The sequence below is a fragment of the Lepisosteus platostomus genome, chromosome 7 (genome assembly GCF_059453375.1).
Source record: "Lepisosteus platostomus isolate fLepPlt1 chromosome 7, fLepPlt1.hap1, whole genome shotgun sequence".
NCBI classification, from domain to species: Eukaryota; Metazoa; Chordata; class Actinopteri; order Semionotiformes; family Lepisosteidae; genus Lepisosteus; species Lepisosteus platostomus.
Window position 1 is genome coordinate 20,057,043 of NC_142617.1, and position 20,306 is coordinate 20,077,348.

A 20,306-nucleotide genomic window follows, 5' to 3' on the forward strand; every position below is an offset into this window, starting at 1 on the left:
CCCATTACCTGTAAAGCGCTTTGAGTGGAGTGTCCAGAAAAGCGCTATATAAGTGTAAGCAATTATTATTATTATTATCTCTATTGCAACTTCAGGTTGTTGATCACACAAGGATTTAGCAATGCCACTGAAGTTTCACAAACTTTTGTTTGGGTGTGGTGGGCCTCTCTGCTGGGTGTGTTTTGCACACTATTTCCCTGAAGTTAAGCTGCACCGTAAATGGCATGGAAAAAACTTAATTAAAAATGTTGATCTCTGGATAAATGTGAACATTTCACTTTCCTGACTATTGATAATGCCAATCCATCTTGTACAGGTAAAGTCAATGGAAAGCAGTCTAAAGTCACATCATGTTGGTCTTTGTGTGCTGTATATGTTTAATGCCCAAAATTTAAAAATCAATTTATTAACTTTTCGAATAAGTAAAATAATATAAAATACTTCATCTTCTACTAGTATGAAGTGCACTTGCACAGAGGAGAACATTTCATTGACATCACACAAGTGGAGACCGGCTGTCAGTTATGTTTACAGCCTCATCTTTGAAAGCTATACAAGATTTCGTTCTGTGACTTCACTAAAAATGAAGCACATGATTTGTTCCTGCCCTGTTGTCTTTTAGCTAGATTATACTTTAAACTGCAGTGCCACCTACTGGTTATAAAAGATATGCGCATAGTAGCCGCTGATGTTTATTTTAAAGTTCACTTGCAATCACAAATATTGAATTTAGATTACTTATATACAGTAGTTATAGTTGCTGCAATAATTTTATTTTTAAGCCTTGGGATTTGGTTAATATTTTTTTTCTATGGAAACAATTAAAGATGTAAGAAAATTAAGCAGGACCAGGAAACACGTTAAGAATGCTAGTTGGATACAAGACAGTGTTAACCAACTGTGAATGAAGTAATATCTGCACAGGAGTTTTGATATTTGACAAGAGCACAGAAACCCCCTCCAGAATTGTATGGAAATATGCAAACCACTGATACAGTGCTCTTGTTCAATGACTGCAGACTTACAAAGAAAGTGCAGCTTTCTTAACAGTTACTTATCAGATGCATTTGGCGGTGTGAAAATAAATATTGTACTGTAAATGCAGAAGGCAAAAGGCAATGTTTAAGTAAGCCTAGTCTCACATATCCCTTCAGTAGTGACACCAGAGTTGGTCATGTGGAGATCTAATTTCTTTGACTCTCCTTCAAAAATACAGTTCCCACTCAAAGCTTTTAACTTTGAATCCCTCAGATATACTATGGTTTTCTTTGGTGCTTTAAAATGAATTATAGGTGTATCCAATGGATTCATGTATTTAAAATACAAAGTGAACTGAGTTGTACATTAATGTATACTACAACACACACCCTCTCTCCTATTAATTGATTTACTGATTTCTGTATTGCCATGACAGGCTGTGCATATATCCTCTCTTTGCTCTCCACATCATGTAAAAATGACAAAAACTAGACTGCCACAGTGTGAGGGGTTAGCAGATGGGACTTTTTTGCAACATGAAATCACCAAGACTTCAGTTATTTAGGATTCTTTCATCTGGCGTCACTGGACTTTAGAAACCCAAACCTGGTCAACAGCATGCAAGTGTCCATAAGAGGCTGCATCTGGGATTATGTCCACACAGCTGGATAATAATGAAGCTCCATGTAGAGGGTTACAGTCAAAACAATATACAATGAGAAAGGTTACAAATAGAGGAGACCAATCAGTCTATCTAGCCCATTTTTGTTTCTTGAAAAATGTTAGGGTATGAAAATGTATAAAACCTTTGATACTAGAGTTAGCCCATTTGCTTCTTTACAGATTCGCATGTGTACCCCAAGTCACATTACTAGGGACCCCAAATGTTGTTTTCAATACCCTTTTAAGGGAAATCTTATTTAGCTAACACTGTGTTAGTGTCCAATCCACAGAGTCGTTATTTACACTAATCGCATTAAGAGATATTGATTCAATAATGGCTGATGTAGCGGTGTCTCACGTTATCTACCTATGGATGAAATCCTGAAAAGACCTTGACAGCCATGAAGATGGACACTCGTGGCTATTGGCTTCACTCACAGCACAGATGGGCCTAATGTGATTCCTTAAGCTCCGTCACATAAATACATCCCAGCGTCTCCGCATAAACAGGTACGAACGGAAAGAGAATTTCCTGAGGAAATTGAATTTTAAAAGGGAGAAAGAACAAAACACCTGGGGATGAAGCAGATGGGAAGACAGAGGTGATACTTCATGTGTGCTCACTTCTGTGCCAGGGCGCTAAACCACAAGAACTGAGCACAAGAAAGATAGCCAAGGGCTCTGTTCTGTGTTGTGTATACTTGAAGTAGATGGAAACACTGGCACTCCTACAGCAGTCTCCTTGATAGTTGTTGTATTCATTCTTAAAAGGTTAAAAAGACAGATTCTGTACATTTCAACTTTTGCCTCAGAACGTTGTTTTTACATAAAACATACAATAATCTCTCCAATTCAAAATGAGAAAACAGTAAGTTTGTCCCTTCCAGCTTCTTTCATATCAAGGCTCTCCTTACAAAACTCATCTGCACTTAGTGAAACTGAATGAGATGCCAGTTTTGTTTTGCCAGAAACATGCATTTGCATGAACGAGTGGGTAATGAACTTAAACGTTGGCAGTGCTAGATACAGTGCTTTAGTTAGGGGGTTGGTTCTGTATATAAAATTATACAAAATAGTACATTGAACCTTTAGGTTGTCAATACTTCTGATGTTGGCATCACTTACCTCAATGTCTAAGAACATAAGAAAGGCTCTAAACGACAAGAGGCCATTCAGAAAATCTAGCCTGTTGCGTAGTTAGACCCAGTGATCTTTGATCAGTTTGGTAATTTATTCCACAACAAATATGGATTATGAATATGAACCCCATTTGAATTCAGATGGCAATTCATTGTGGTGATATTTGTTACTGGGTATTGTACAGACTGTAAAGCTGGCAATGGAAATTTTATCATCAAGTCAAATATTTGTGTAAAATGTGATTATAAATTGCCATTGGGTGGCAGACTCCCATGTTTTCGTTCTGTTGTTCTTTTGTAAATCAGAAGAGGTTATTAACAAATGTGTTCTAATATGCTGATTGAAAATAATACTGGGCATCCAATATCTTCTTCATTTGCAATATCTGCATCATTTGCCTCATTTTTTGAAAGACATTTAAAGACATTATTTAGAAAAATAAAACAATTATCAAAGTTCAGTGTAATTCCTCTCCAGTCATCATCTTCTGTCACCCCAGCAAGTAGCAATGGGAACATTACAAACAAGAGGTGGACATTTAGCCAAGCAGGGCCTGTTTGGCAGCTGGTAACTAATTGACCTAAGGATTTCATTCAGCCATTTCTTGAAAGAAGCCAGTACATCAGGATTGACTTTTGGGCGATTTCAGACCTTCACATGCTTGCTTGTAAAGAACGGCTTCCTCTTCACTTTGTATATTTATATGTATTCCCTTTGTCTGCAGGTTTCATTATTCAATTGTTGTGTTTTAAATGCATCCCCGGAAATAACAGAGCAAAGCATAAATTCAGACGAAATGTATTGATCCCATCCATATCACTAGCTGACAAATTCAGGGGGCAGAAAATACTTTACAGAGAGAGGATTGATGACACTCTCACAGTTAGCTCTTTTCTTCTCCAGAGGTCCAGTTGGATACATTTCAGCAAAAAATACCTGGATATGGAAGTTTTGAATCTCCAAAATTTGTATATTGTTGAAACCAATTCGAAACCCCCCTTTTCATGTGAAGAGCTTGAAGCAAATGTACAAATTCTACTAAATGAAGATACTTGACCAGAAGCTAATTGGGGCATCTTTAGTTAGACAAGAGCTGATGTTAACAAAGGCAAACTTGCATTCTTTTACCATCCTTTCATTTAAGTCAGCTATTTTTGTTTTTCTTGTTGTACAGTTTTTACAGCAATTTTCTGTCACAGTTCGATTCACATCCATTCATTCATCACACATACATTGGTCACAGTTGTGGCCCACCTGGTTCAGTTGCATGCCCAAACTGCTTCCCTGTTCAGCTGATTCTTTAATATTATGGAGAAAATCTGATGAGTCAATATTCAATTGATTCCTTAATGCATTATCCAATGAGTCGGTGCTCAGGTGATTTATTAATGCCACCCATCAGTGAAAATATTCTTAGCCTTCCTGGATACAGCACATTTACTGGCACTGACATTTGACAGCAAAACTGATGTCACACAACCAGCACAGAAAATAAGCACCCACATCTATTTCAGTTACTCAAGGGACAAATGGCACAGTGCATTTCCAATAGTTATCTGAACCCTTCTAGATACAGGCTAGCACTACCAGTCAATTGGCAACTCAGGTGGGATCATTAGAAGCCAGTTATAAATGGTTAATTAATTGTCAATTGCATAATAATTTCATCATCAATTTCATAGTCTCTTCATATTGCATAGTCTCTTCATATTGCTTATTTGCTGCTTGTTGCAGATTGTAATTGTCAGAGAATTTAAATTGAGTCAAATTTTAGTTGACTGAGTCAATTGATTATTATTGCTTGTGGATTAAATTAAATATAGCAAAAAATACTCTTTCAAAACATACAGTAAATTCATAACAAAAACTTTGAAATATATTGTAAGCAGGTGAGGTAATTACACCATAGCTCTCTTAAAGTAGTTTAAAGGAGCCATGTGCTTGTTTTAAATGATCATTTAGATCTGGAAAACTAATAGATTGAGTAAATATACTTTTAAATAAGTCACATTTTGTCGAACCAAAAACAGTTTATGAAATCTAAGATTATGTTTTGTACATTTTTTACTTTATATGTTCTTGCTGATTTGTTGTTTGAAATTGAACAAGGCAGACTGACCCTTCATTTTTACTTTCCTATGTTATCATATGTTCCATTTCATATATGTGAGTTTGGGAAAACATAGACAATATTGATATTTTTGTTCCCCACTGGGATCGTCACACAGCAACCAGCAACTCAAAAGACGTCTCATAAGACCAGAATAGAAATGAGTGACATTATCTACCATGTTGAGAAGGAAGAAATATTGTCTGAGAAAACTTGGACAGGAATGAAACTAGATCACAACATCTAATATTTTTTTTAATTGTACCAAAGGATCTGTAATGGACTTCAACAGTCAGGATCTTGTTTTAATGTCTCATTTAAAAAACGACCTACAGTAGAAGACCTACAGTAGAAACCACAGTTGCCATTTTGTCCCACTAATTTAGAAATCCTTATCCCCAGGGAAGAGCATCACTAACACTACTTCTATTTACAAACTCCTCTTTCTTATGTGTTTGCCACCCAAATACTGACAAAGACCAGTCTCGCAGGCTTCTGAGAGTTGACTAGGATTAGGTTCCAGCAAAGTATAGCAGTTAGCTATACTTGAAAGCTTTAGCTTGATTTTCATCTGTAAGCTTCAGAATATCTCATCCAAGACACACATGCTACGTGGCATGGTGGTATTGTATGGTGAACTAACGTCCTGAGGAAACCACCAAGCTTCTTTGAAACTGAGATAGGTGTGTCCTCATCTTTTCATAGCCCTAAGTATACCACTCATGTAAGCAGGTCTGAATTTGCAAGGCAGAAATTTTAAGTGCACTTGCCTAGTAACGGTTTGTATTTTCACTTCTGATTTATTTCTTCATTTAATGGAATGATTAATTATCCATTATCCATGCTACAGAATTAAGGCAAACATAACCCCACCACCACCAACACAGCCACACAGACTTACAAAGCACGGTACTGTATTGTTAGAAGAGAGCAAATATTTGCAGAGAATTTCACAAGGTACAGACAGTCAGCAGCAAATTTTATATTAATTAGTGTCGTTTTAAAATGCTGCTGTTGAAGACTCTGAAATCTACTAGAAAAAGGCCAAACAAAGACGTATGGGTTTTGTTACCTGTGGTCACTACACAGTTGGGTTTACATGCAATGTTAACCGGTTCATGTCGATTTGCCAAGATTATGATCCATTCCTTACTTGAACTAACTGTCTCTCTACGAGAGATGGGAATTTAAAAAAAATGACAGTGAGGAGAAAAAAAACGAATTCTCCAATATTCCCCTTTTGCAAAAGGCATGGATGTAGCTGAAAGGTGATTTGAAAAACTAAATAATAAAGTCAAATGCTCTCTTGTCCTCTTAATGTCCTCTGTGGGTGGATTAAAGAAGCAGTTGTACATAATCAGTCTTGCTGTTTATTAATTTTCCCGGTATATGTCTAGCTATCTCTTCATACATATCAAGATACATACAGTACAACCTACAGTATTGTGGACTGGATGTCTAGGTGAATAATTATCTGAAGTTATCTCCTTGTGGTGCGGCACAGTGGCACAGTGGTTAGCATTGTTGTCTTGCAGTGCTGGGAACCTTGAAGCACCAGTTCGAAAATTAATGAATGAAAGGATGGATTATCGTCTTGTCTTTGAATATGTGAGTACGAGGTGCACATACGGAGGTCGCCAACAGGTGAGCTGGATCAGTATGGTAACCATGAGCAATGCTTGCCAAGAAGAAAGTTACTTTAGAGGAGAGGCGTAGCAGACAGCCCCATGAGAGTGGAGCTCAGGTATCAGAGAAGCACAGGTGAGCAACACCTGGGAGAGCTCATGTGCTCTGGACATATGAATATAGGACTCCTCTAATATATAACTGTAAGTGCTACTGTGTGACAAAGTGTAGTTTTCTTTTGCTTGGCGCTGTGAGTTACAGGTACAGTACAAGGCTTGTCACTTGGCTGCTACATTTCCCCAATAACAGGTGCTGTAGAGACAAGGCCTATTATTTCACTTAGAATTAAGTGTCATTAAAGATTTCTAATAACTATTGTGTGCCTTAACCAAGCAGCCCGGTGTTGTCTGTATGATTGCACAGGAATATGGCTAAATAGACCCCTCTGAGAAGAGACATTGCAAAACTGTATCAGTACTGTACATTCAATGATATATAGCACAGGTGCAAGTCTCCAGGCTGGTTTCTTCCATAATTATCCATCACCAAAAGGAAGGTCGACCAACTGGGGATCTGTAGGGTGGTTACCAGAACGAAAACCTGATAGTAACTCAGCCAATCACCAACTTCTGATGGTGTACTATATAAACCTGACTTCTAATCTCTGTCTATCTAAACTGGGAAACCTACTTCTACAACCACATGACTACAAGCAGTACAAGTCAGGACTCAAACTTTTCTCCAAGAAGCCAGACAGAGAGAGTGAAAGAGAGAGAGAGGGAGAGAGAGTAAAGTACAGAATTCTGCCCAGGAAATTCTTCCTGAAACAGAAGAAATCTTGTCTTTTCGAACCCATTGTTTTTTTTGTCTGATCAACAAATTAGACATTTGGACTTTCTTTTTGTTGACTAGAGGTATATTCTGAACAAAAGCTATAGCTGGAACTAACCGAGTCCAGACTCTTTTTAAAGACCAAAGTCAACAAGATGCTACTTTGGCAGAATGGCCTGAGCCGCAATACAAGGAGCTAGACAACTGCCAGGCAAAATCTCTTTCTCTCTCTCCTCTGTTTGCATCAAAATCCTCCCAGCACAGAGAAACTGTCACAGACAAATCCAGCCCAGCTCTGTTTACCAGTGCAAACTCATCAAAGACCTTTGGAAAATGGATCTTTGAATATAAATCTTCATTTTGAACAATCAGCTTTCGCATCGCAGCAGATCATTTCACAAATATATTATCTTTGTTGTTTGTCATGCATGTTTTGGTTATATCACTAAATTGTATATTGTATATCTAGAATCTCTGTGTGAGACTTAAAATATTATGTTTGATTGGTTTCTAAAAGTTGTCAAGCACTCTCACAATTTCCTGTTACAATTTCTGATTGTTACAGCAAACTTAAACCCCTATCTCCTATACTGCTGAGCATAAAAACAACAGGGATTTGTTACTTGAAGACATTAACTGGGATTTTAAATGGGGGTTGACTGGACTAAAATCCTGGTCTGCTTGTTAACACTTGGTTCACAGTATACAGTATATGAAATTCTCAGATATATTATAATGATGTATCCATATTTTAAGCTACCAAAAACAAATAATACTGCAAAAACATACAATTAAAAAAGTGCCATGGTTGCATTTTTACTATGTGTACTGTTATTCCAATTCATTTATTTCTGTTGTTTTTAATTCTGTAAAGAAAGAAGTGATTACCTGAACTCAACACTAGTCACTGTTACCCTCTCCTGCTTAGGTTAATAGGAAAATGTAGCCAATGAACCTGCGGATTAACCTTGTGCTTTCACACTGATGCACAGTACAAACTGGTACAAATTGTTTGGAAACACTATAAGGACATTAGTTCTGTTTAATTATCATTTAAATAATGTAAAGTCATTGAAGCATTGCTGCATATCTGTGGTGTTAAAGTCTTGGTATGGAACCTGCATGGCAACATTTCAATCTCCTTACAAAATAACAAACCACTTACATTTCCTGGGAAGCCAAATGAAGCATCACTTTGAAAGAATTCTTAGCTGTCAGAGATGAACCAGGCAGAAATGCTGAATACCATAAATAAGGCTTTATAAATGAAGATTTACTTTTGGAACACTTTAAAGTATGTAGCCTAGCAGATGAATAACTAAATCTAAAGCCAGCAAGGAAACTGTGACCACTAAATAAATCAAAATCAAATCTATCACATTTCTTGTGTTGAAAATCAAGAAGAAAATGTCATTTTCTCAGATTAAAGTAAACTTTTTGTCTGGCTGATCCTTTCCAGACCAAGGTGGGAACAGCCACAGTGAAAGGCATTCCAAAAAAAAAAAAAACCTGGCTCATTAATCTTAAATTTCATGTACACCCCATGCCAAACATTTGCAGCCATGAGGGTAATATTGAACAGAGAACAGAGGGAGTCATAATTTGTAGCTGTCATGCTAAAATGTCCTTTTCAAATTGTTTCAAATTGAGTCAAATTGTTTTAAAACAGAACGTAAAAATATCTTCTTACAACTGTAGTAAGAAACAGGTCCAAAAAGAATCAGCATTAAATAGGTATCCTGATATTTCACTGACTGTTGTTTTCTTTTAAGGGAAAAGGATAACCTTTAGGATCCTTTCATATGATTGATGGATTGAATAAAAATGTATGCGATTATGACAAGTTGGTTAATCCTTTATGATTGTTGCCCTTGTAGACAAAGAAGATTTGTGAGGAAGAAAACCTCTGGGTTTTTGGTTTCTAGATTGATGTTTTCTGTTGTCTAATTGTTGGCTCCACTTATCACCAGAATTACTGGTGGAACTTCACCTTTTGAAAAGTGGGTTATATGATGGTATTGGCAAGATGGAATAAAAACAAGAACCAGGAGGAGAAATATCTTTCTCACCAGGAAAGTGTCACACCAGGAGAAATAAATCGGTGTGGCAATTTTGTTTGAGCTTGAGCAGTCATCTCAGCAGACACCTTTTAAAGTACTAAGAAAAGTTCAATGCTATACATACATATACAACGTAATACACTCACGTGTACAACTGGACACACTCTTATAGATGCCGATATAGATTTATACTATATTAAAATAATACTCAACTGTAGTTACTTTAGTCACATTATTGGATGAAAATGAATGAACAATAGTGAAAACAGAATTGTAAACACTAAACACTTTCATCAAGATAGATATTGTACTATGTCAGATTGTGGTTTTGTAGTTGTAAAATGTAAAATGAAGCAATGAAGAAATTAAAAAGCTTCATGATGATTTTTTCTCTTTTACTTTCATATGTTTTTATCATATGTTTTTAGATCACGTTTCAACACAGTTCTGGTGAACTACAGGAGCAGAGAGGAAGTTGTGTTTCCTAATTGTCATAATAGCAACACAAATTACCATGTGTTGGACTGAAGACGCACTGTAGGAAGCTGTGCAAACTTGACTGAGTGACTGTGCCACAGTTTAAGGAGCATGTAACAAAGTAGAAATGTTTGACATCCAGAGAAATAAAATTGCAGGGGGTAAAAAAAAAGATAGAAAAATCTGTCCCATTTCACTGCAGAGAACAGGTAAAGAGACCTCTTGTATTGATTTTTAAACCTAAAAAATGACTCAAAGCTTTCAGTTACACATTCTCTTTTAAGGAAAGAAACAATAGATTTGCCTTTAGCACATAATGGTCTACCAGGGAATTAGCAACCAACTGCTCGTATTTCCACAATTCTGTACACTGCAATTTGACCTTACAAATACCCCAAATAAACTGGTAAAACAAGTTTTAGATTTCTGTTTAATTTTCCAGAGAAAACCTGAATCCATGCTTTTTCATATAGAAGTAATAAAGAAAACCACCTTTACACATAGTATCAAACAAACAGTGACAAGATCAATAGGAGCTGAATTTGGAAAACCCAGGTAGAGGCAGGAACATTACCAGATTAACGAGACAATATAATCACTTCCTGGTTCTATATTATATATTGTTTGTTTTTGACTGGGGTGGAAAAAAAGGCTAAGAATTTCTATGGAACCTGAAAGGAGATTATGCTTTTAATAATACATTCTGGTCAAAACGCTGTACACATCACATCTCATTCCACAGCTTTTACTTTTTTCTTTGCCGAAGAGGAGCATGCCCTCCAGTGCCATTGGCCTTGTGGGTATTTGGAATGCACTTAAATAATCCATCCATTGTTTATTCACTTTACTCATCATTGGATGTCATCTGGAGTAGTAGACATCACAACATTCCCCATAAGGTTAAACCAGCTGACAACTGAAGTCTATACAAAATCAATTTCCGCATTATTTTATCTCTCATTTCTGAATTTACTTAACATTGTTATGTTTGACTAGTAACAGACTACAGAATTGTACACATATGCAAAACAAAACACAGTATGTCTTCCTTTACAATCTAATATTTGACTAACATTCCTGAGAAGAAGGTCTTTAATAGCATTTTTTCTCATTCCTACTAAAACATTTATTGTGAGGTAAAAATGCCCATAGTTATTTTTGACAAAACTCATAATAATTTTCATTTCTGACAAGAAGACACCTCAAATAGCATATTGACTATGTTCAGCTAGGCAGGGTGTGTAAGCAGCACAAGTCTTTCTAGCAAGTACCCCTGCCTTATCCCTGCTGCAAGCCATTCATCTTACTGTTGGCTCCACCATGCTGGTGGTCTAAACTCCGGTGAAGGTTTCAGTGCAGGCAGCAGTGTCCTCCCTGGTGGAGAAGGCCCTCTGACTGGACTGGCGACGGCGCAGAAGTCGGTGGGCCGCAGTCCTGTACTTCTTGGACATCAAGTTGTAGAGGATAGGGTTGATGGAGGCGCTGAGATAGAACAGCACCATGGAGACCATGTTAAAGTTCTGGCTGAGCTTGGCTGAGTAGTAATCATCCACATGTGTAAAGAGGTTCCTCCCAATGTGGAAAGGGAGCCAGCAGATTGCAAAAGCCAGGACCACAACAGCTGGAAAATCAAAAAAATAAAGTTGCTGTATTTTCATATACAGATATATCCATCCATTTTATAACCGCTTTATACAGAGTAGTTGGGGATCTGGGGCCTATCCAAGCAAGCAACAGGCCAAAGGCAGGATACACCCTGTATCGTACACTAGTCCATTGCATGGCACACACAGACACAAACACACTAACACCAGGGCCAATTTTCCCAGACAGCCAATTAACCTACCAGAATGTCTTTGGACTGGGGAAGAAAACTGGAGCACCTGGAGGAAACCCAACATAACACCGGGAGAACACACAAACTCCACACAGATAACACCCCAGGAATTGGACCCAGGGCCTCAGTACTGAATTGGTTATTGATTATTCCATTACAAGCCAATTCTTCTGAATCCTCAATAAAACCCAGCAGCAGCTCCAAGAAATTTGCATTAACTCTAGAAAATCTTTTATGTACACATTGAAGTTTCAAAGTGAGGAATTGATCAAAGGGAGGAAGAGAAACTTAGATATGTCAAAAATAATTTTGAGGCTGATCAAATGCTTTCAACAGAAGTGATGAACGCTTAATGTATGTTCTTCACATTAGCTTATTGCTACTTTATGTGAATAGAAAGTTGTGCATATTAACAATGCCTTTTATGTATACACACATATCCATTCATACATTTCAAGATTAACTGCTAGGCACAGAGAAAAAACATCCTCTAAACATAAATACAAGAGGGGCGGAGTGGTGGCTCTGTGGCTAAGGTTCTGCGCCCGTGGCTGGAAGGTTGCTGGTCCAAATTCCACAGCCGGCAGAGGAATCCTACTCTCTTGGGCCCCTGAGCAAGGCCCTTAACCCCAGCTTTCCCAGGGGTGCCGTATAAATGGCTGACCCTGCACTCTGACCCCAAGCTTCTCTCTCCCCATCTGTGTGCCTGTGAGTCTCATAAGGAGCAAGCTATACCTATGTGAAAAGACAAATTCCTAATGCAAGAAATTATACATGGCCAATAAAGTGATCTCTTAAGAGAGGCATCAGAGTGATGAGACACACAATCAATGGCACATGTGAATGTTTAACCAACTGAGGGAAATAAAACCTCACTATGATCTACAAACTTACTGTAAATGTTGAACAAACAGAGAAACAAAAATAGAAATATAAGAGATTGAAAAAAGGCTTATAGGTAAAACAAACATTATAAAACATCTGGCAAAATAAAAGAATGGATGATCCTACATGATGAAAGCAACTGATGACAAAGCAATAAACTATTTGTCTTGCTTTTATGTTCTTCTAGTTGTCACACTTTGCATTTACAATGTCTTTTAAGTATCTGGCTATTCTGCTAAGAAAATCTTGACTTATTGCTTGGCTAAAACTACAAAGAAAAAAAATACAATCAGTATTTGCTTTCAGATTAATTAGTGGGCTGTTTACTTGGTCTGACACTAGTTCTAGAAATATCAGCAGAAGTTGTAAGAAAAATAATGTTAAAATGCTTCTTTCAATGTGAAAATGAGATCGAAAAAAAATCACCTTGCAAAAACTGTTGTTTATTTCACTTGGTTAATCTGAATTCTTTAGAAACGCAGAACAGTTCAGTGCACAGATTGACATTTCCATACAATTTTACAATTGATGAAGCAGTCTTGAGGATAGATAAAAGCTGATTTATGGCACTTCAAATTTGTGATAAACTATTATCTGTATTAGAGACAAACATCTCAATTCTAGCAGAACTTTCTGTTTTTCTAAGTCATTGTAATGAACAGATAAAGAAATATATTGTAACAACGACTATTTTTATTTTATTCTAGAGACTGCTGTACAAAAGGCCTGTTTACATCGTGTATATTGTGTATCTTATTATTTAACCTTTGATTTCTTTAATTCAAATCCCGAAAACAAAAACAGAAAGAAATAAACCAACAGAAGTTTCAGAACATTTGTGTTTTTCAGGATTGCTGTAAACAATGATGTGAAAAAACACTGGTTCACTAGAACACTATTTTTTTGCCCAGTTAGGACAATTAATTTTCTCTGCATGTTGTCTTTCTTAGTATCCGGGTCACAGATAAGTACAATAAAAAAATGAAAAATAACTTAATCTGAGTCTTTAATGGGTCCTATATGCATCTAACACTGAGATAAATTTTAAATGCACTCTATCTGTGAGTTTTACATGAAACAGCTTTCAGTGATATGCTGTGTGTGTTTTTCCTAAGAGTAAGTGGTCACTATAAATTAAGGGAAAGGAAATGTTACATAGCTCTGGCTATTTTGCAGTTCTAGGAATCAAAGTTGTCCGAACAGGTTTTTTATTCCAATTTGTGTTCTTGAAGTCAAATTCAGAACCCTCCTAAGTGCTCATTAGTGGAGCACAGTGGAAACATTAAAGACAGCTGTGCTTTTCAGTGCTGTGAAATGGTGAGAGGCAATTAATATTAATTCCTATTATTTATAGTGAATCCTTGTTCTTAAATAAAAAAAAACATACAATTATTCTAAGCTTTCACTGGTTAGAGTTAGCTATGGTGATCTGATGATCCTAATAAGGACAGAACAGCTGTCCTTGAGGTCTCACTTTGTCTATATGTGATGGGGAATTAGAAATTAATTTAGACAGTTCAGATTTTCAGCCTTGTGATTCATGAAATATAAACATGAAAGTATGTCTGCACAGGTTTTTTGCTTGTATTTTCATTAATGAAAGTCCGAAAGGACTAACAATTAATGAATTTTTGCTAAAGGGATCTGTACTTGAGTAAAATCAAAACCAAATGGACTAAATACACCATTACACATTGAATTATTTTGAAATGTAAAATGGCAGAAATAAGATATTATCTCAGAATTCAATATCATCAACAGGTTAGCACAGAACATGTACTATGTTTTTATTATCAAAAGAGTACAACAATTAGGCTGTCCATTCACATATAGGAGCTGGTGAAGAGTGTGATAAAATAAACTCTATAGGCAAGACAAACCATGCAAGTTTTTTCGTGCAGGAAAAAATAGTTGTAATACATGACATTCTTTTATTTGCTTACTTCAGGAAGAGGGAAGAAGAAAAGTTATCTTTAAAAAAAATATATTGTTTTTCTGACCTTTATATGCTAACACAGTGCCAACATCAATAAAGTTCATGTGATGAAAGACAAAACCATTAAAAATATTACAACAATGTTTTCTTAATTTAAGCAGATGACTTAATTACTACTATTTACTGTAGAGCAACCCCACTTTGCACTGTGCAGAGACATGTTAAATACTGTCAACTCAAATTTCTTTTAAATTGACTCTGAAGAGCATGGAGAGTCAATTTGAGCTTTTGAAGACTCAGTCCAATCTCAACTTCAATTAACTTAACCTCTCTAAATTCCCCTGATTCCCAAGTCTGCAGCTCGTGAGGTTTTAAGTCACCAATATAATTTTTTTGTGTTGTGGCTCTCCAAATGGTCATAAATGACTGGACTGTGAAATGTGGTTGTAAACCAGTCAGAGCATCATAACTCACCCAGAATCTTGAGCGTTTGACGGTGAGTCCGTTCTCTGTTGGTGGCATTTGGTCCTTGGATGTCATTTCTGCTTTTCCACAGCTTCCTGCCGATAGAGCCATAGAGGAAGGTGAGGCAGAGCATGGGGAAGAAGAAATAAATAGTAGAGAGCCAGATCATGGTGTACAGGAGCCCTGAGCTGACAGCATAACTGGTGTACGTGCACTGCTGGGTGTTGTAGTCAGGGCTGGTGCTGTTCTCATACTCCACCCCATACATGAAGAGAACAGGAGTTGCAGAGAGCAGAGCGAAGGTCCAAAGGAACAGGATGATGTACTTCACCCGCCTCTTGGTCACCACCACCTTGGCTTTGAGAGGGAAACAGATGGCCAGGTATCTCTCGATGCTGAGCGCAGTGATGTGCAGAATGGTGGCGTAGGTGCACCCCTCATTGATGTAGTGGGACATGCGGCACACAACCTCCCCAAAGACCCAGGGGATGTACTTCCACAGGCGGTAGACATCAAAGGGAAGGCTGAGGAAGATAGCAAGGTCTGACACAGCCATGCTGGAGAGGTATAGGTTGGTGGTGGTCTTCATGTCCTTGTATCTCTGGATGATCAAGATGGTCATGGTGTTTCCTGTGACACCAACCAAGAAGAGGAAGATGAAGATGATGGTCACAGGGATGAGAGTGGAGACAGGGAACAAAGAGCCAGAGTCATGGTAGTTTTCCATAGTCTGAAGTCTGTCCAGAAAACTCCTGGGTTTTGCGTTCTCACATGTCAAAAAACTATTTGGGGGAACTACATGAGTGTATTCTTCCAGTGCACACTGTCAAGTCTCAGCTGGATGTTACTGTTACAGCTCTGGTGTCAGTCTCCACAAAGAAAGGCTGGACTTCCAAAGCCATTGTTTGACCTATACGAAATGTGTTTACAGGCTTCCAAGATTTCCACCTTCCTTTCTGGCTCACTTTTCCAAACTCTTAATACTTATTACTTATTGCTGCTGTTGTGATTTTCCAGATGAAAGACTCCAAGGTGGGAAGAAAAAAACAGTTTGAGTGGTGGAGAAACACTTCCAAGACAGGTCCTCATCATCTCAAAGAAAGAGCTTGATCCACATGTCCAGACGCTGGGGCGTTAAAAGTTGTTGTTGCAGTTAAACCTCTTCTGAAGCTAAGAAGCTCTGTAGCCTGGCTGCACTGCTCTGCACTGAGTCCATCATTGTCTCTGATCCTTTATCAAATACTGAGAGGGCTAGAGAAGGGAGGGGAGAGGGGGAGCGGTTCTGCAGCTGAACATTCTGCAGGCTGCAAGGACTTTGTAAAGGATACCAAGCCTCTCTCTTCTGACGTTGGAAGTGAAGATTTACAGTTTTTCAAAAATAATTATCTTCCATTTCATGGAAAAGAAAAAGATGAACGGGAAGCAAAATGTATGTAATTAATTTTTTGAATTTACTAATTTAGTTTCAATCTGCAATTTAAACAAAAAGTAAATAATTCTTTGAAGAAATGTTTATTTCTTTGCAGAAAATAATCATGACTTTTCTTGTGTGTGGCATTTTGTATATAGTGTCATAAATGTATATATTGGAAATATAAGTATATATATATAACATTGGAAAAGTGATATATCCATTTATAAGTAATAAATGCTTCCTAAATTTGCTTTCAAACTTAAGTTTTATTCTATTTTTTTTTTTATTTTCCCAGGCATGCTTTGGAAGGGATGAATTAAGAATCAATCTTCACATAGTAATCAAATCAAGCAATGAACAATTGTATTACCTATTTAAATAAATTAATTGATTAGTTGTGCCCAGCTCAAGTGGAATGAAAGACCTGATAAAAAGATTTCTGCTTTTATTTGCTGTATCTGCTGTGTTTGGTACTGGTGGTTGTGTAATCAGAGTATTAAATATCACAATAATCCTCTCACTTATTTCCATTTGCTCTCTTCTGGCTTGTGCTCCCCTCCTTCTTCTGACCATGACAAAACCTTGAATTAAACAGTTCAGCAAACTAATTTGAGCTACTGTTAACAATGCATCTAAAAACCTATTTAGCAACAATATATTCCACACCAAAAAAGATGTGGTTTGTGGTGGCAAATTAAAAACGTATTTGCAGGGTGACCATTCAAACCAAGTGCAACAAAGAAGCACATTCCAGTAAAACACAACCCCCAAAATGAGATTCAGTTTACATTAAGCAATTGTCAACATATAAGATAAGGTAATTCTTAAGCTACATACTTGATTACCTACTGTACATCTTTTCCTTTGTTAGAAAAGTACTGGGAGATGTTACATCATTTATCAACCACATTCATCTAGGAAATAATCCCCAAAGACACCCCCGTCTCCTGATTTGTATTGTATTAGACTGTATTCTCTTATGCACTGCAATGAGAACATTATTTTCTCTATCCTAATAGGGTCCCTGTACATTCATTGTGCTGTGGCATTGTCTGACACATGTCTGGCATGTCTTGCCAACTGAATTTGATTCTGGACTCAGGAACCTTGTGTATGGGGTTTGCATGTTCTCTCAGGGTTTTGTTTTCCTGCATGCCCTGTTTTCTTCCCATGCTCCAAAGACATACTAGCAATTATAGATCCATCAGCTTGTCTTCAATCTCTTCAGATTGCTGACATAGCCTTTATCTGGGATGCACTGCTTTGTACAGCTACAGCATGTTATTGAGTATAACTTATAAGGGCTTATGTTCACTTTTCTCAAGCCCCTACAGTTACTGTTAGTCTGGTTTTCTCTTTTAAGGTTGGTCTGCTGTTGTACTGTATGTAATTCTTCTCGGCACATTAAGTGTGTATGCAAGGAAGAGGATGGGTAAGTACCTCCTACAATTAAATTTGATTTATCTGCTTCCTTGAAGACCACAGGCCTATTCCTAATGAAGTTAACTGTAACATGGTGGCAGAGAATAATACTTGATTTCATTAGAGCACCACTTAAAGCAAATATTAAGCGCTGCTCCTGAAAATCCTTTTAATCTGGACAGTTATTGAAATGAAATATATTTTCAAAGATGCTAGAAGACCTAGATTTATAAAAGGCTCGGCATTCATTTAAATCTCCTCATCTGTGCTCACACAAGTTCTCACTAACAAGGCGATTTAGTACTTATGCAACCTGAATGAATGATGATTAGTCACAAATGACCAGTTAATCAAAATGAAGCCCAAATCATTTAATCAATATACAAAAAACATTTACTTTTCTAAAGGCATACATGCATAAGTTGAAAGCTCCACAGCTGAAACGTGTTTTTCTTCTCTTTTCAGCCATGAATAAACCTTTACTTGTTCCTTTGCAGCCTACGCATGCTGACACAGCTACTGTACCTACTTAAGTTGTGTGATGTTTGTTTTGAGGCTCTGTAGATTAAATACTGTATTTACAGAATTCAATTTTGGGTTAGGATCCTGTCATGCTGATTTGAACTAAAAATTAATATTAATTTTAATATGAATTACAGGTTACTAAACTTAACCTTACAGACTTTCTAAAAAAAACTTTTGAAGAATGTTACCCTTTTTTAGTCTTGGCATTTTTCAGTTTCATTTTAAACTGCAAAGGTCATTGCAAAGGTAATGGATGCTGTAAACATAACTAAAGTCCGGTCAAAATAAAATGATTGTCGGGCCCCTTTGTTTCATTCTTCTTATTGTTCTGTGGTCAGAGCTGAACCCTCTCATCTCTGCCATTCTCTGGAGGAAAGCCCACTTTTCACCACCGCTGTAAGAAGGGATTGCGGACTTCAGTTAGACTTGGAGGTTTGCCGCGCTGTTCCCAGCAGGATTTGAACACAAACAGAGGACTGTTTATGTTGTACTATCATCTATCTTGGGACAATCCATGCTGCTTTCAGTCTAGGCGTGGTTTTGAGGCAATTCAACACATAATGAAAATGGCACAAGCAGTGTACTGCTGCTCACAGAGGACCTGATCTGTAGTATTTGTCTTGGGCAGTGAAAACTACCAGCCAACAACGCAAAGTCACGTCCATTGGAAGCATGAGTTCAGGTCTCTGCTTTTCTGACCGAGCGGCAGGGGTTGTGAGTTATCAGTGAGCAGCATTATTTGTTTTACTTTATTCATTTCCTGTATTTGTGTAGGAGCTCTTGTATATATACAGTAGTTCCATGTGTTTCTGTTGTGTTTCATGTTTAATTTTCTCTTACAATAAAAATAGGAGAATGCAAAAGGAAGCCTTGGTTTTCACGCTAAGATGCGCATTAGTCTGTGATAACATCCCCCAGGAAACCAATGCATAATCCAAAGATATGCAGATTCCTTATAAAATAGGAACAAGTAAAGGTTTATTCCATGCTGAAAAGAGAACAAAAGAAACATAACGTTTCGGCTGTGGAGCCTTCTTCAGGTGTGGAAACCAGAAGGTGTCTCACACCCAAGAAAGCCTCCACAATTGAAACACTTTCTTTTCTTCTCTTCTCAGCATGGAATAAACCTTTACTTGATCCTTTGCGGCCTATGCATGCTGATGTACTGTAGCTACCTACTTGAAGTACAATAAGGGGAGCAGGGCACAGGCTCCTGTCAAACTGAACTTTTAATGCATTCAAAATCACATTTCAAAAGTGTCACTGGTTCTTGTCTGAGCTCTAAGGTACACAATTATTACTTAGAAAAAATTAAGTAAATAATCTAGAGCAAGTAGGGGGAGCTGAGGCCTGCTCCTGCTGAATTCCATACATTTGTTTTGAATTGCCTATAGACTAACTCTTGGAAGCGCTTCTCTTCTTACTAATGAAGGATCTTTAATGCTGCTCAAACTGGGGGCAAGAGAAATGTGTTGATACAGTGACTTGAAAACCATAAAATGCACATTATCAAACATAATACAGTTCATAAATTAATAAAACAGTACTGTACATGCTGAAAATTGAGACAAGGGTGGCAGAGCACTGAAACTGAAATAGGTTTCCTAAAACAAAGATTAGAACTGTTTCATCCAGTTTACACGTTTTTGATGAATAAGAGCATTTTTGACGATTAGAATTACTTTTAATGTGAAGTGGAATATTAGTATCTATCCATTTTCTAACTGTATTATCCAATTCAGGATTGCAAGAGAGCTGAGGCCTGGCAAGCAATAGGTGCAAGGCAGGATACAACGTGGAAGGGACTCCAGTCCATCACAGGGCAGACACAGACACATGTGCTTTTACAACAGGCCCATTTTTTTCAGAAGCCAGTTAACCTATCAGCTTATGTTTGGACTGTAGGAGGAAACCAGAGTTCCCAGAGGAAACCCTTG

At 37.4% G+C, this 20,306-nt stretch overlaps 1 protein-coding gene across 1 annotated transcript; it reads right to left on the reverse strand.

The window, feature by feature from the left end:
* Positions 1-10,846: 10,846 nt before the first annotated feature.
* mlnr (motilin receptor) lies at positions 10,847-16,300 on the reverse strand. The gene is made up of 2 exons (XM_088639648.1): positions 15,018-16,300; positions 10,847-11,506 (listed from the first exon to the last, which is right to left on the reverse strand). The coding sequence occupies exons 1-2, from the start codon at positions 15,733-15,735 to the stop codon at positions 11,217-11,219; spliced, it is 1,008 nt and encodes a 335-aa protein (XP_088495774.1). The 5' UTR covers positions 15,736-16,300; the 3' UTR covers positions 10,847-11,216.
* Between the last annotated feature and the right edge of the window lie 4,006 nt (positions 16,301-20,306).

Excerpts from the sequence above, each read along its gene's own strand:
- mlnr (XM_088639648.1), bottom strand. The coding sequence starts at position 15,735 with ATGGAAAACTACCATGACTCTGGCTCTTTGTTCCCTGTCTCCACTCTC. Across the intron at positions 11,507-15,017 it reads TCAAACGCTCAAGATTCTGG|CTGTTGTGGTCCTGGCTTTT; the intron begins GTGAGTTATGAT and ends TTGATTTTCCAG.